Source organism: Somniosus microcephalus, chromosome 6 (genome assembly GCF_052327205.1).
Source record: "Somniosus microcephalus isolate GS21.2 chromosome 6, FLI_Smic_1.0, whole genome shotgun sequence".
NCBI lineage: Eukaryota > Metazoa > Chordata > Chondrichthyes > Squaliformes > Somniosidae > Somniosus > Somniosus microcephalus.
This window is the reverse complement of record NC_140992.1, coordinates 206,435,756-206,453,585: the sequence shown is the minus strand read 5'-3', so window position 1 is coordinate 206,453,585 and position 17,830 is coordinate 206,435,756. Positions and strand designations below refer to the sequence as shown.

The 17,830-nt window shown below is 43.0% G+C and overlaps 1 protein-coding gene across 2 annotated transcripts in view; it reads right to left on the bottom strand.

The window, feature by feature from the left end:
* LOC147116399 (11-beta-hydroxysteroid dehydrogenase type 2-like) overlaps positions 1-17,830 on the bottom strand; it is a 134,552-nt gene that overhangs the window by 52,853 nt on the left and 63,869 nt on the right. Inside the window, exons 2-3 of one of the 2 annotated variants that reach the window (XM_085991285.1) lie at positions 14,715-14,927; positions 7,220-7,405 (exon numbers count right to left, since the gene is read on the bottom strand). In XM_085991285.1, coding sequence (XP_085847411.1) covers positions 7,220-7,405; positions 14,715-14,927 — 399 coding nt within the window. The remainder of the gene's footprint in view (positions 1-7,219; positions 7,406-14,714; positions 14,928-17,830) is intronic. The other variant, XM_085991286.1, reaches the window with a different exon arrangement.

The window sequence follows — 17,830 nt, the reverse complement described above, 5'->3', positions numbered from 1 at the left end:
TCCGATCCGTCAAGAAAGCTCTTGACAAATCCTCCGCCTGCCCTGGAGCAGGGCCTCTGCGGGTGGAGAGTTCCGCTTTTTGGAGACCCTCCGCCCGCAGAAAACACTTACAATTCTTGCGCCTGGTAAAAGCAAGAGCAAGGCCTGCTTTTACCAGGATAAGAGTTGAAAAAGGTTAAAAAAAAAAAACATTTCCACTGATTTATCATTTAAAAATACTTTAAAGAAAGGTAAGTTTATTTTTAGCCCTGTTAAAAACTTTAATTATATTTTTCAAAAATTTTAATTTTTGTTTAAAATAGTTAATTTATGTAATTTCAAGTCATTTTAAAAATGTGATTCTTTTAAAAATGTATTTAAAGTTTTACTATGTTTTGGGGGTGATCTCCATTCATATATTTGACAGATCTTCCTGTCAAATGTATGAATGGAGATTCCCTTCTCTGATTGGCTCCCCATGGCCCACGTCATCCCAGGGATGCTGCGAACTGCTTGCGCCCCTGGAATACGTGGGCCATGCACACCGGCAGTTTGGAGAGGTCCAGGAACAGAACTCTGCACCTCCCGGGAGCCCTCCGGTCTTGGCGCAGATTTTTCCAGATTGCAGCCCTCCACCCGCGGGAGGCCTGCGAACACAATTTCTGGGCCATTAAGTTTTCTAGTCTACAGTTTTATTACTTTAGTTTTATTTCTCCTCTGTTAGAACTAGGGAAAAGAATCATGTTGAACTTAGGTTTTATTTACAGTTGGAACTCTTGATGTCTCCAAGGTCCATAGGGTGCATCATCTGCTGCAGAAACAAAGGGAGCATGTGCTGAGGTTAAGAACAGAGATAAAGGAGACCCAAGGCCTGTGCCTGGACACAGACGTGCTGTCCCTAGGGTTGGATGGATTTTTTCACAGTTCTGATTTTTGGGGTATATCCTCGGGGGTTTGGGTCTCTCTCAGTGTAGAAGATCCACGGAGGGTACCAGACAGTTGAACAAGTGTATGTGAATAGGCAGTATAAGGAATGGGTCATGTCTTCTACCCAAAGGACAGGGGTAATATAATTCTCAATTGTTCTTTGCTTAAATACTGTAATGCATTAATTCTTGCTTATGCCAAATAAAACCATATACTGTAACTATAACCAATATGGTGTCAGCATTGAACAATTGAACAGACAGTCCCAAAGGGACAATAAAATGGCAACACTGGCAATGTTTACTGTTCTGTGTCTGTGTTGGAAGGAAGAGGATAATGTGTTTGAGTCAGGCAAGCATTTAGGAACCAGCAGATCTAGAGTCATCAACAGCCAAGGTTTAGATAACAGTAGACTTCATAGAATCATGGGGGGCGAAATTCAGTAGGTTAGCGCCCCCAGTTAACGCCTGGCGGGGGCGCTAACGGGGCGTTCAGGCAGTAGTACCGCACGGCAAATTCACTGGCCCCGTAACGCTGACAATAACAGTTAGTGCCTCGGTCCCCCTTTCACCATGCAGATCGTGATGTCAGCGAGTGTTTAATGCTCACTGGGCGCCCAATCTGCAAACTTCAGTAGCGCCCCCTGCCTTACCACCTCACACCGACAGCACCAGGGAGCGGAGGCGTGAACCAGCCGGCTGGCATGGCACGGCTTAAAGGGATGCGCCCTAGCTGTCAAGGAACTTCCGTTCCAAAGGTCAGTTATGAGTGGCAGAGAACGCAGGATGTATCTGCAGCCAAATAGAGGCTGCTTAGTCCCTGGAGTGTTACAGGTCATCAAAGCACTTTGCATTTCATCCCACAGCATATCGCCGTTCTGCACTCCCCGAATCATTGGGGGCTGATGCGCAGACTCCAGTGACCCTCCCCTTTAATGGCTGGAAGGCGCCTGCGCCAATGCTCACTCCCAATTACACAACACCTCATAATCGTTATCGCCTGGAGCCTAACACCACTCACTTACGCCATTAGTGCCTGATTTATCACTCCCCTGCATTCTTTGAGCACTGAGACTGAATTTAGCGGGCAACGAGATTGATGACTTCCAACTTCTCAAAAGTTAATGCCCCTTCCTGGGCACTACTGAATTTCTCCCCCCTAGAATCTTACAGCACAGGAAGAGTCCACTTGGCCCATCGTGCCTCTGCCGGCTCTTTGAAAGAGTTATTTAATTAGTTCCATTCCCCTGCCCTTTCCCCATAGCCCTGGAAATTTTTCCCCTTCAAGAATTTATTCAATTTCCTTTTGAAAGTTACTATTAAATCTGCTTCCACCACCCTTTCAGGCAGTGCATTCCAGATCATAAAAACTCGCTGTGTAAAAAAAATTCTGCTCATCTTAGCTCTGGTTCTTTTGCTAATCCCCTTAAATCTGTGTCCTCTGCTTAGCGTTCCTTCTGCCACTGGAAACAGTTTCTCCTTATTTACTCTATCAAAACCCTTCATGATTTTGAACACTTCTATTAAATCTCCTTTTAACCTTCTCTGCTCTAAGGAGAATAACCCCAGCTTCTCTAGTCTCTCCACTTTACTGAAGCCCCACATCCCTGGTACCATTCTAGTAAATCTCCTCTGCGCCCTCTCTAAGACCTTGGTATCCCTCCTAAAGTGTGGTGACCAGAATTGAACACAATACTCCAGCTGGGGCCTAACCAGTGATGTATAAAGGTTGAGTATAATTTGTAACCGACCCCCCCACAGACTGGGACAAACTGTCTCCGCCCCCCCTCAACAATATTTATACAGGGAAAATACTTGTCTTGTGTTGCAGGGGGTCCGCGGAATTTTTATAACACGAGAGGGGGGCCTCAGAAGCAAAAAGGTTGAGAACCCCTGACTTAGATAACATAATATAGAGCCAGGCAACATCCGTGGAGAGAGAAACAGAGTTAATATTTCAGGTCGAAACCCTTCTTCTGAGAAAAAAGCAGGAAATGAAACAGATTAAAAGACAAATTTGGGGGCTGGGAAATGGGGGAGGGGATGAAAGACAAAAGGGAAGGTCTGAGAGTTGAAAAGACATTAAGAGATATTCAAGGCGAGACGAGATGGCAATAGGACAGGTAAAGAGACAAAGTGATGAAGTGTGAAATGCGCTGGCAGAATGAAAGACAGCTGCCATCTGGGAGAGAAAAAAAAGGAAAAGGCACAAACCAAAGGTGTGGATAAAAAAATATATAAAAATATAATAGGGGTGTTTGGGGCCCTGGACAGTGGGAAGGGGGGAGGTATAAGGGCAAAGAGATTTAAAGATCCAATTTCACAGATCACTAAAATGTAGTGGACAAGTAAAAAATATAATGAAAAAGGCTAATTAGCCTTTATAACTAGAGGGCTAGAATATAAAAAGGAGGACATTTTTCTGCAGCTATACAAAGCCCTGGTTAGACCACATCTGGAGTATTGTGTACAGTTCTATGCACTGTACCTTAGGAAGGATATCTTGGGGGAGAAATTTGGTATCAACCATTTTGGGGTGCTAACATCGCCTGGGCGGGAACTTTAGCGCCCGGCGGTAATTAGTGCCGGCGACCGCAAAATTGAGTTTTAGCACCCCAAGGGGGAAGTGGAGCGCTAAATCAAGTGCTCCACTTCCTTCTTAGGGCGCTAACGTCGGAGAGCGGGGCGGAGACTTGAACAGCGCTGCAAACTGGGCTGTGCAGCGTTGCCACATTTATAGGCTCCTTCCCTCCCTCGCTGCAGGCTCTGCAATTTAAAAAGTACCTACCTGGACCACCAAGGCAGCCACGATCCCGTGCGATCAGCTTAGCACTTTGCTTGAGTGCCGTGCTGATCGATCACGGGCAGGAACCCGCGAAAAATACTAGAACAGGAAAGGTAAGTTTTTTTTTCCCACTTACCTCGGCCACCTCGCCTTTAATCATCGCGCCTGAAGTGGCTGGCAGCCCAATGCACACCTCCTGCAGCTGTCGGTGTTTTCGACTGGCGCTGCTGCAGGGGACAGAAGTCAATTTCGGGTCCGGGGCGCTACTGGGGCGATGACGTCACGATCTCCGGGCGAAGGAGATCGGGGCACAACGCCGTAGCGCCACCGCAAAACTCCTGCTGAATATGACGGGAGTCGATGTCAGCACTGCGTCTGGTTGCAAAGCCATTTGTGCCCCGTTAGCACCCCTGGGGGCACTAATGGAGGCGCAAAGGCACCCAATTTCATCCCCATTGGCCTTGGAAAGAGTACAGCACAGATTCATCAGAATGTTACCAGGGCTCCAAAGTATGAGACAAGATTACATAAACTAGGCTTATATTCCCTGGAATAAAACAGGTTACGGGGTGATTTGATTCAGGTTGTTAGGATTTTGAAAGGAATTGATAGGATAGATAGAGAGAAACTTTTTCTGCTGGTGGGGGAGTCTGGGACAAGGGGACATAACCTTAAAATCAGAGCCAGGCCATTCAGGAGAGAAGTTAGGAAACACTTCTTCACACAAAGGGTGGTACAAGTGTGGAACTCTCTCCCATAAAAAGCTGTAGATGCTAGCTCAATTAATCATTTTAAATGTGAGATCAATAGGTTTTTGCTAACCAAGTATATTAAGGGGTATGGAGCCAAGACGGGTGGAGTTAGGATACAGATCAGCCATGATCTCATTGAATGGCGGAACAGACTCGAGGGGCTGAATGGCCTAATCCTGGACCGTACCTTCGATAAGGTCCCACACAAGAGGTTGGTGAACAAAATTAGGGTACATGGAATTGGGGGTAATATACTAGCATGGATTGAGAATTGGTGAACAGACAGAAAACAAAGAGTAGGGATAAACGGGTCTTTTTCAGGATGGCAGGCTGTGACTAGTGGGGTACCGCAAGGATCGGTGCTTGGGCCCCAGCTATTCACAATCTATATCAATGATTTGGATGAGGGGACTAAATGTAACATTTCCAAATTTGCTGATGATACAAAGCTAGGTGGCAGTGTCAGTTGCGAAGAGGATGTGAAGAGGCTTCAAGGGGATCTCAACAGGCTCAGTGAGTGGACGAGAACATGGCAGATGGAATATAATGTGGATAAATGTGAAGTTATCCACTTTGGTAGAAAAAACAGAAAGGCAGAGTATTTCCTAAATGGTGAAAGATTGGGGAATGCAGATGCTCAAAGGAACCTGGGTGTCCTTGTACATGAGTCACTGAAAGTGAATGTGCAGGTGCAGCAAGCCATTAGGAAGGCAAATTGTATGCTGGCCTTCATTACAAGAGGATTTGAGTACAGGAGTAAAGAAGTCTTACTCCAATTATATAGGGCATTGGTGAGACCACACCTGGAGTACTGTGTACAATTTTGGTCTCCTTACCTAAGGAAGGATATACTTGCCATAGAGGGAGTGCAACAAAGGTTCACGAGATTGATTCCTGGGATGGCGGGACTGTCGTATGAGAAGAGATTGAATAAACTAGGCCTTTATTCTCTTGAATTCAGGAGAACGAGAGGGGATCTCATTGAAGCATACAAAATTATTACAGGGCTTGATAGGATGGATGCTGGGAGAATGTTTCCCTTGGCTGGGGAGTCTAGATCCAGGGGCCACAGCCTCAGGATAAAGGGTAGGCCATTCAGGACTGAGATGAGAAGAAATTTCTTCACACTGAGGATGGTGAATCTTTGGAATTCTCTACCCCAGAGGGCTGCGGAGGCTCAGTCATTGGGTATATTCAAAACAGAAGTCGATAGATTTCTGACTAGTAAGGGCATTAAGGGATATGGCGATAGGGCCGGTGAATGGAGTTGAGGCAGAAGATCAGCCGTGATCTCATTGAATGGCGGAGTAGGCTCGAAGGGCCGAATGGCCTACTCCTGCTCCTATTTCTTATGTTCTTATGTTCCTATCATGGATACTGCTGGACAGAATGACTTTGATGGCTCTGTACTTAATGACATAGCATATTAAACAACCCCTTCTCCCACAGGAACAAGCTACTTAATAAATTAATGCTGTGGAGGTACCAGGCGGTCATGTATACTCTCTGCAGTTTGCAGAACCAGCTAGCAATAACCAAGATTAACCCTGTGTGTTGTGACCAGCAAGAAGGAATCCAGTAAGTAATCCATCACAGACAAAATGCTTTCTTTTTGTCACAATTTGTTTACATAATGTTTTTTCAAATGATATCATTCTGTTACATTCCTATTATTATTGTTATCCTAAATATAATTTCATTCTTATTCATGTGATCCTTTGCTATTTTAAAGGGAACAGATAGATAGTAAAAATCAATTTTGTATTTATTTTGAATACTGTACTACTGTTTAAAATGTTAATATTTCACTCACTTTCACATCTGGAACGAATAAACATTACAGATCCTAAGTAATTCTAGCTTTCACATTAGAAAAGAAAATACTAGCTATAAATTAGTTACAGGTAGAATTGATAATCTTGCGCCACAGAAACGACTCCCAGTCAATTATAAATCATTATTGCTCGGCACATAGGATCTATTCATTTTTGTGAGCCGAGACAATTCAACATTGACTACTTACAGAAATACTCCAGGGAGCAGTTACAGAAAGCACATTTCTACAAATCTGAAGTGCAATTTCTATATGTTTCTAATTAAAATCTCAAAGGATCCACTTGCCTGTCGTATGCATTATTGTTTTCTGCTTCCCAACATCCAACCCGTGCATCTGGCTCGATAACACTATTGCTATCTTCACACCCCTTGCTTTGGCACTCAAAGGTGATGTGCAATGGCCTATTTCTTTAAACCAAACACTATTGTAATGAATCTCCAAGCACTGACGCAGAAGCAGCAAAGGTTCAGCACTCCTACATCATTTCGAAACACCTTTTGAGCACTGAATTTTAATACAGCCCGTAGGTGACCTAGTCGTCACTGGAAAAACTTATCATGAATGTCAAGCAACACTGGAATTTGAAACTGTATCACCAACTGCAGATCCAGCACTCAGGCAAGTACTCCGGCGCCTTAAAGCCATTTATATCGATGAGCCACCATTGTGGAAGATGTTTTTGCAGTTTACATTGCAACACAACTTATTTGGACCTGCCACCAGTTCCAGGAGTGCCTGCAGGGCAGCACATGTGGCATCAGCGCTTTCAATTAATGTCCTCAGCTGGGGAGATTAATCCAGATAAAAGTTATATGCTACTCATTTCAATGAGAGATTTCACGCTGTTTTTTCTGGGAATGTGCTGGAAACCTGTAACACACTCCTACAATACCTACAGAGATACATGCACGGCTAGTTGCCAATTCTGAAGAGAACGTACCTGAGGGACTTGAAATATTAACAATCCTTCCTTTCGCTCGACGAATCAACGGTAAAAATGTTTTAGTAACTTCGACTGTTCCAAAGAAATTGACTTCCATGCATCGTTTATAAGCATCGGTCGGGATGATTTCAGCATCACCAATGTGGACTATGACACCAGCATTATTAACTAAAGCAAAGAGTCCTACAGAAAGAGAAGAAAAAATTGCTCTTGAAAAGACCGATATCATTATTCCTTCTTGGAATAGAAAATGGCTTTATAAAGTAACATCCAATCACAGCATTTAAAATAATCTCTTTGAAGTTACTGGATTCTTTAAAAACAATATTTTGTTTAAAAAAGGAAGGTTGTCCTACGCTTTCAGCACATTATATGCTAAGTTGTTCCCAAAATGATCATTTCTAATCCATTCCATATATTTATTATAATGAATCACAGAACTGGGCTTCACAGTAGCAGTGATAGTTTTGCCATGAACCTTGCCAGCAGAAAACATTCATATTGTATAAAGTAGTAAGATATCCTGTATCATAAAAACAGATGTGGCTATCTGGAGTACTCCAGTTCTACATTATTCAACGTTGTTGAAGCCAGATTACGAGGAGCCTATCTGGATAAATGAAGAAGCTGCAAGATAACTAGTCCACAAATGGCTCATGTTTTATTACAATCCATTTTCCAATAAATTTTGACCCCCCCCCCTGTTTTTTGTGGTACAGGTGCACTATCCCTTATCCGAAACCCTTGGGGCCAGATGTGTTTCGGAATTCGGAATTTTTCGGATTTCAGAACGGATAATAATGCTTATAAATGGACAAGAGGCAGCTGTCGGGTTTACCCTACAACTACACCACTAGTGATGGATGCAAACCTGGCTAGGTAACCAGATTACTATAAAGAAATAGTTAACAGCAATGTTTCCTCAAAGTTGCACACGGCCACGCAGTAATCTGCAAATTCCCGTGCAAGCTGCTCAAGCTTTTACACTGGACATACCGAGAGACGCTCCACGAAAAAACTTTCGGTTTTCAGAGCTTTTCGAATTTCGGAATTGCGGATAAGGGATAGTTGACCTGTATTACATTTAATCATTATCAAATTTATTTTGATTTGTCTCTCAGTATCAGATTTGATGCAGCATTTAAACATACCAACACACCATTAGAACAGAAAAGACCAGTTACTTGCCAATGTTAGGTAACTGAGAGTAAAATCATTAAAACTCTTTTGGCATGACAGAAGCAAGAGTTAAATGTGTGCATCAATATAAAGCCTGGTTTCATAGGAGTTCACTTGGTGAATATAATTTTTAAAAAGATACAACTTTTATCAAACGAATACTCTATGGTTAGTAATTATAATTTGCTCTAGTGATTTTTTTGAAATAAATTTAAATCTTTTGGCACTAGATTTCTTCAGCCGGGAGTTTCCTTACTGCAGTCAATCACAGATGAGAGTAAGAAAAGAAGACAGAAAGGCAAGTGAGAGAATGAAAAGCTCAGAGAAAACAAATAGCAGCCAAAGAGGACAAAAATAACAAAATAGCAGCAAGGAGAACCAAAAAGAGTGAGAAGTGAAACAAAAGTAATTCGTTATGAATATTTCAAACTTAATTTAAATAAAATTCATGTGTGCATACAAGAGCGCACGAGGAGCACAGAAACGTTTCTTTTGTTTCTATAATTTTTCTTGGAGGTCTTCACGCAGAGGGGCACAGAGGAAATAAAATAGAAGTAATGTTAACAACTCGATTCATTTGTAGAGTGGGAACCTGCCCCTTATTGTAAGTAAAACTAGATGGAACCATTTGTGGGAATGTAAAGCCTCCTGCCAGGTGTGGTTTGTGGAGTGTGTCATCATTAAAAATGTTGTGGAAATGGCATCACAGTTTAGGGTGAAGGATCCCATAGTGGTTTTATTTTTATAGTTGCTGAGAAAGTGCAATACCATTTCAAGAACATTTCTGTACAAACCAAAAACCAAATCACATTCAGCTGAAGGGATGATGTCCCATAGTGTTTGGATTTATTATTAGTGACCCAATTGCTTGGGTGTCCCTTTCTGTTGGCCCTACTGTCATATTTTACAGCAACTCGAGAATGACACTGCCAAACAGCTGGTCCTGGAGGTTGCCTGTCAGAAAAATATTAATCATTTGTGCATCGTACTACTACCCTCCTAGGTCTTGTAATGAGGTTAGTAACATGACAACGAGGCCCAGTCCTATTGAAATTACCCAATACCAATTTTATTAACAAACTACATATCGACCACAAATTAACTGTCATTCTTGCAAGTTTCCTCTTTTCTGAACTAAGCAGCAGTAATTTCAGCAAAGCAAATGTAGCACATGGCTTTCAATTCCCGCAGGAATGCTCCCTGCCATGTTATTTGGCTTCAAAAGAACATAAGAAATAGGAGCAGGAGTAGGCCATTTGGCCCTTCGAGCCTGCTCTGCCATTCAATAAGATTATGGCTGATCTTCTACCTCAACTCCACTTTCCCACACTATCTCCATATCCCTTGATTCCCCTAATATTCAAAAATCTATCGATCTCTATCTTTAATATACTCAACAACTGAGCCTCCACAGCCCTCTGGGGTAGAGAATTCCAAAGATTCACCACCCTCTGAGTGAAGAAATTTCTCCTCATCTCAGTCCTAAATGGCCGACCCCTTATTCTGAGACTGTGACCCCAGGTTCTAGACTCCCCAGCCAGGGGAAACATCCTCCCTGCAGCTACCCTGTCAAGCCCTGTAAGAATTCTGTATGTTTCAATGAGATCACCTCTCATTCTTCTAAACTTTAGAAAATATAGGTCTAGTCTACTCAATCTCTCCTCATAGGACAATCCCCCCACCCCAGGAACCAGTCTGGTGAACCTTCGTTGCACTCCTTCTATGGCAAGTATATCCTTCCTTAGGTAAGGAGACCAAAACTGTACACAATACTCCAGGTGTGGTTTCACCAGGGCCCTATATAATTGCAGTAAGACGTCTTTACTCTTATACTCAAATCCTCTTGTAATAAAGGCCAGCATACCATTTGCTTTCCTAATTGCTTGCTGTATCTGCATGTTAACTTTCAGTGATTTGTGTACAAGGACACCCAGGTCCCTCTGAACACCAACATTTTCCAATCTCTCACCATTTAAAAAATACTCTGCTTTTCTATTTTTCCTACCAAAGTGGATAACTTCACATTTCTCCACATTATATTCCATTTGCCATGTTCTTGCCCACTCACTTAGCCTGTCTATATCCCCTTGAAGCCTCCTTGCATCCTCCTCACAACTTACATTCCCACCCAGCTTTGTATCATCAGCAAACTTGGATATATTACATTCGGTCCCCTCATCCAAATCATTGATGTAGATTGTGAATAGCTGAGGCCCAAGCACTGATCCTTGCGGTACCCCACTAGTTACAGCCTGTCAACCCGAAAGTGACCCGTTTATTCCTACTCTCTGTTTTCTGTCCGTTAACCAATCCTCAATCCATGCTAGTATATTACCCCCAATCCCATGAGCCCTAATTTTGTTTAATAACCTCTTGTGTGGCACTTTATCGAATGCCTTCAGAAAATCCAAATACACCACATCCACTGGTTCCCCCTTATCTATTCTGCTAGTTACAACCTCAAAAAACAGATTTGTCAAACATGATTTCCCTTTCATAAATCCATGTTGACTCTGCCCAATCGTATTATTATTTTCTAAGTGCCCTGTTACCGTGTCCTTAATAATAGATTCTAGCATTTTCCCCACCACTGATGTCAGGGAATAATGTGTTTCAGCACCCTTGCAAATCTGCAGATTTTCTAGCAAGCATTTAGGGAACATCGTTATAGTATTTTTTAATCATGCTTCTCACAATGCAAACCAGGTTTCTTGAATATTTTCAGAGCGGTGCTAAATATTAATGACTATTAGCCTAAGGCAGGCATGTAGATTTGAATATATAGCCTTATTATAAAAAAGCAGTAAACTTAGGAGCTTCCAGTCCAACTTGATACTCATTAAGGTGCAATTGTACCATGAAACAGTGACGGGTAGTGTTTTAAAAAATAAACTCATATAGTACAGTTCATCTGGGAAAAAGCATGTTTTACACAAGCTGTGAAGCAATTCTCAACATTCCCGTGGAGACTTAAGCATCTTTTATTGGTCAGGGCACAAAAGTGGAACTTCCAGTGTGCTTTGTTTTTAATATGTTGTTCTTTTGTATTCCAATTTAGAGCCAAGAAGGTATCCTGGAACAAAAACCTGCTGGCTGGCTTGCTTTAACCCTTGTGGACCCGAACACATTGCAGTGCTGTTTTATCCAGCAATTAAAAACAAAAAGGTGCACAATGAAAGGGAGGGGGGTAACACACATAGAATCATAGAATGGTTACAGTACAGAAGGAGGCCATTCGGCCTGTCGAGCCCATGCCAGCTCTCTGCAAGAGCACTTCAGCTAGTCCCACTCCCCCACCCTTTCCTCGTAGCCCATGCAAATTTTTTTCCTTCAGGTACTTATCCAATTCCCTTTTGAAAGCCACGACTGAATTGCCTCCACCACCCTTTCAAGCAGTGAATTCCAGATCCTAACCACTCGCTGCGTGAAAATTTTTTTCCTCATGTTGCCCTTTGGTTCTTCTGCCAATCACCTTAAATCTGTGTCCTCTGGTTCGCGACCCTTCCGCCAATGGGAACAGTTTTTTTCTATCTACTCTGTCTAGACCCCTCTATCAAATCTCCTCTCAATCTTCTCTGCTCCAAGGAGAACAACCCAACCTTCTCCAGTCTGTCCACGTAACTGAAGTCCCTCATCCCTGGAACCATTCTTGTAAATCTTTTCTGTACCCTCTCTAAGGCTTTCACATCCTTCCTAAAGTGCAGTGCCCAGGATTGGACACAATACGCCAGTTGAGGCCGAACCAGTGTTTTATACGGGATCCTGGGCTTCATAAATAAGAGGCATAGAGTACAAAAGCAAGGAAGGTTTGACTGAGCTTTTTTAACCACTTTCTCAACCTGCCCTGCCACCTTCAACGATTTGTGCACATATACCCCCAGGCCTCTCTGTTCATGCACCCACTTTAGAATTTAACCTTTAGTTTATATCACCTCTCCTCCCTCCTCCTACCAAAATGTATCACTTCACACTTTTCTGCATTAAATTTCATCTGCCACGTGTCCGCCCATTCCACCAGCCTGCCTATGTCTTCTTGAAGTCCATCACTACCCTGTACACCCAAGTCCAAGTCATTAATATACATCAAGAAAAGCAGTGGTCCCAGTACCGACCCCTGGGGAACACCACTGTATACCTTCCTCCAGTCTGATAAACAACCATTCACCACTACTCTCTGTTTCCTGTCACTTAGCCAATTTCATATCCATGCTGCCACTGTCCCTTTTATTCCATGGGCTTCAACTTTGCTGGCAAGCCTATTATGTGGCACTTTATCAAACGCCTTTTGGAAGTCCATGTACACCACATCAACCGCATTGCCCTCATCAACCCTCTGTTACCTCATCAAAAAGCTCAATCAAGTAAGTGAAACATGATTTGCCTTTAACAAATCCGTGTTGGCTTTCCTTAATTAATCCACACTTGTCCAAGTGACTGTTAATTTTGTCCCAGATTATCGTTTCTAAAAGCTTTCCCACTACTGAGGTTAAACTAACTGGCCTATAGTTGCTGGGTTTATCTTTACATCCTTTTTTGAACAAGGGTGTAACATTTGCAATTTTCCAGTCCTCTGGCACCAGCCCCCATATCCAAGAAGGATTGGAAGATTATGGGCAGTACCTCTGCAATTTCCACCTTTACTTCCCTCAGCATCCTAGGATGCATCCCATCTGGTCCTGGTGACTTATCTACTTTAAGCACAGCCAGCCTTTCTCGTATCTCCTCCTTATCAATTTTTATCCCATCCAGTTTCTCAACTATCTCTTCTTTCACTATGACTTTGGCAGCATCATCTTCCTTGGTAAAGACAGATGCAAAGTACTCATTTAGTACCTCAGCCATGCCCTCTGCCTCCATGCATAGGTCTCAATTTTGGACCCTAATCGGCCCCACCCCTCCTCTTACTACCCGTTTACTATTTATATATGCCTATAGAAGGCTTTTGGATTCCCTTTTATGTTAGCTGCTAATCTATTCTCATACTCTCTCTTTGCCCCTCTTATTTCCTTTTTCACTTCCCCTCTAAACTTTTTATATTTAGCCTGGTTCTCACTTGTATTCTTGTAAAGTCTGTAGGTATTATGGCGAATTAATACACAGACTACAAGAGTAACTTTAACAGGACTTTACTATTCGAAGGTCAGGCGAATCTGCCCAATAAATCCTGACACAGCACTTATATACCTGGTGTGGTCACCGTCGGTATTACAGTATACAGCAGCCAAGATAAAGTAGTGCCACACCTAAAATAGTTCTCTTAAAGGTGGACGGGTTACATACAATAGTTCTCTTAAAGGTAGAACAGTTACATACACTACAATTCTCAACCTGACATCTGTCATACGCCCCCTTTTTCCGCTTCATCTTACTCGCTATCTCTTTCGACATCCAGGGAGCTCTGGCTTTGGTTGCCCTACCTTTCCCCCTCGTGGGAATGTACTTCGACTGTACCCGAATCATCACCTCTTTAAAGGCAGCCCATTGTTCAATTACAGCTTTGCCTGCCAATCTTTGATTCCAATTTACCCGAGCCAGATCCATTCTCAACCCACTGAAATTGGCCTTCCTCCAATTAAGTATTTTTACTCTAGATTTCTCCCTGTCCTTTTCCATAGCTAGTTTAAACCTTATGATACTGTGATCACTGTTCCCTAAATGTTCCCCATGTCTTGTTCCACATGTCTTTGTTTAATGTAAAAACATTAGTTACGAATTCTCCTCAGAGATCCAGTGGTTAATTCCGGCTCACATGCAAAATTATTATTTAGTTTTGCTCATAAGCTGCACAACATTGTACAAGTAAGTCCCTGGCTTTAGCCTATTCTTACACTCTGGAGGCTGTATTGTTGAGATGTACTGAAAACTCAGCAGGACTGACTGGAGAAGATTCTCTCAATGTACAATCAACTACCAGACTCCCAAGTTGTCTTTTCTGGTTTTGTTCTTTCCAAGAGTGAAATTATGCTCAAAAAGTAAATATCAACAAATATCCCTGCGATATTCTACTGTTACAAGAAACCTAAATGATGAACATTTATGAGATAGCGTCTGGAATATTATCTATTTTACAGTTTCTGTACTTTGCAATTGATGATAGTGATGCATAGTTTATTTATCCATTTTAACATCACCTCCTGTAAAATTGAGAACATTTCTTATAGGCTGTCATTGGCAATAATTAGTAGTTGTCCTTCAGAACTGCAGATTAGGGTTTATGCAATGAGTACAGCATTATACATTTTGTAAACATCTTTATCTCTGTGAACTGAAAATGGTACCGTAAAGCTGACTGGAGCATCCTATACATACTCACCTTTGTTATCCAGCTGCTTTGCAACTTCTCTCTGGACTTCTTGGATCTGTGCACGATTTGTAATGTCCATTTCAATAACTCTGAAACGGTCAGAAGAGACCGACTTGAGTTCTTGCGCGCCATCTCCTTTTTCATGAAGCACCACTGCAAACACATGAAAACCAAGAGAATGTAGATGCTTGGCTAAAGAGTGACCGAAGCCTGAGTCACAACCTAAATAAAAGAAAAACAAGTTTTTAAAGAGCTGTAACTAAAGAAAAGGCATGTCAAAACTTGGGAACTGCTTGTTCATCTGATGATCCAATACTTGCTATTTGCTTCAATTGAATAAATGTTTCTTAGTGCCTTTTGTTCCAACCTGTTCTGGCAGTTTTCCATTGTCTATCACAAGGCAAGAGGATACATTTACCCAGTGCCAGAAACTTACATGCTCATACACACAAAACACCACACACAACTGATTATTTGATACCAAACTCCTTTCCATTCCCAATGTGTACTAAGTACAACACAGATGGTTATGAGTCAAATGGCGAGTCATTCCAGGATGTTGGCCTCAATCCTCCACAAAGAATGAATTCCTAATCTTCGTCACGGAATCAAGTGGTGGAAGAAAGTGTGAAAGTCCTAAATAAACATGGGAGCAAGGGAGAAAAAAATACCAAAAACACATCGACATGTCTCAGTAGGCTGGAGCTGACAAAAGGTCACCACCTGACACTTAAGTTAACTCGGTTTCTCTCTCCACTGATGCTGCCTGACCTGCTGAGTATTTCCAGCATTTTCTGTTTCGAGTGCACTTCTTCCTCCCATTTATGCTGGTAAGCAATATCTAACCCATCCCATATGAACACTGACTGCCATGCATTCCAGTATTTTATTTAAATTGAGAAATCTAAATGAAAGGCCAAGGGTAATAGCACAGGCATTATCAAGGTTGAAAAGAGTATGAGAAAAGACAAGATAGAATAAGTAGTGATTAGGTTGTAGATTGTTTTATTAGCCATGGCTCAGTGGTAGCACTCACGCCTCTGAGTCAGATGGCTGTAGGTTCAAATCACATTCCAGAGAACTTGAACACAATCTAGGCTTACACTTCAGTGCAGTACTGAGGGAGTGTCGCACTGTTGGAGGTGCCGTCTTTTGGATGAGATGTAAAACTGAGTTTCAGTCTGCCCTCTCAGGTGGATGTTGAAAATTCCCATGGTACTATTTTGAAGAGCTGGGGAGATCTCCCAGTGTCCTGGGCAATATTTATCCCTCAACCAAAATTTTAAAAAACAGATGATCCAGTCATTATCTCATTGCTACAGAAAATGCTGCAAAAACTCAGCAGGCCAGGTAACATCCGTGGAGAGAAAATAGAGTCAACGTTTCGGATCTAACCCTTTTGCAAAACTGGAAAGGAAATGAAATAGATTGAAAGGCAGGGCTGGGAGAGAACAAAAGAAGTGAAGAAACATTAAGAGGTATTCAAAATGAGACAAGATGGTGATAGGACTAGTGGAGACAAAAGACGGCTCTAGATTAGGTGTGAAATGTTCTGGCAGAATGGGAGACAGCTGCCATGTGGGAGCTGCCTCATCTTCCAATTAGGCACTTTACAGCCTTCCGGACTCAACATCGAGTTCAACAATTTCAGATCATAACCTCGGCCCCCATTACATTTTTGCTTATATTTTATTCACATCTTTGTTTTGGGCCTTCCCCACCCCCCCGCCACCCCCCCCCACCACCCTTTTTTTCTCTCTCCCACATGGCAGCTGTCTCTCATTCTGCCAGAACATTTCACACCTAATCTAGAGCCGCCTTTTGTCTCCACTAGTCCTATCACCATCTCGTCTCATTTTGAATACCTCTTAATGTCTCTTCACTTCTTTTGCTCTCTCCCAGCCCTGCCTTTCGAGCTATTTCATTTCCTTTCCAGTTTTGAAAAAGGGTTAGACCCGAAACGTCGACTCTATTTTCTCTCCACAGATGTTGCCTGGCCAGCTGAGCTTTTCCAGCATTTTCTGTTGTTATTTTGGATTTCCAGCATCTGCAGTATTTTGCTATTATCTCATTGCTGTTTGTGGGAGCTTGCTGTGCGCAAACTGGCTGCCGTGTTTCCCTACATTACAAGTGACTACACTTCAAGGACTTCATTGGCTGTAAAGTGCTTTGGGACATCCTAAGGTCATGAAAGGTGCTATATAAATACAAATTATTTCTTTCTATAGCTGTTACCAATTAGAATTTCTGTCTTACAGGCATAAGCATTAGCAGAGACCTGTAAGAGAAAGACCATATACTCTGAATTGGCATGCACAATGTGTAAAGGGGGCTTAATGAGGGTATAAGGTAAGTAAGGGTGTATGATGTGCTTAATGTCTAAGCAAGTTAAAGCTGGTGCGTTAATGTACCGAGTGCAAAACTTAACTGACTGTGCTGCTTATTCTGTTGAAATGCAAAATGTACTAACTTGTGACTGCTTGCTGGACCTTTTAACCACATTGTGAAATGAGATAGCCTTGTGATGAAACAATGGGCGTAAGGTAGTGTTAGGGGCGGAACAATGCGAGACAGATATATGATTAACTAGCTGGAGTGCCCGGCGGTGCCAAGGCTATTTCGAGGGCATGTTGTTGTTGGAAGAGAGAGAGAAAGCGACTGGTGGGAAGAGAGAGAGCGACTGGGGGTGGGGAGAGAGAGAGCGACTGGGGGGGGGAGAGAGAGAGCGACTGGGGAAGAGAGAGCGCGGACTGGGGGGGAAGGGAGAGAGCGACTGGGGGGGAAGAGAGAGAGCGACTGGGGGGGAAGAGAGAGCGACTGGGGGGGAAGAGAGAGAGCGACTGGGGGGGAAGAGAGAGAGCGACTGGGGGGGGAAGAGAGAGAGCGACTGGGGGGGAAGAGAGAGAGCGACTGGGGGGGGAAGAGAGAGAGCGACTGGGGGGGAAGAGAGAGAGCGACTGGGGGGGAAGAGAGAGAGCGACTGGGGGTGGAAGAGAGAGAGTGACGGGGGGGAAGAGAAAGAGCGACTGGGGGGGAAGAGAGAGAGCGACTGGGGGGGAAGAGGGAGAGCGACTGGGGGGGAAGAGAGAGAGCGACTGGGGGGGAAGAGAGAGAGCGACTGGGGG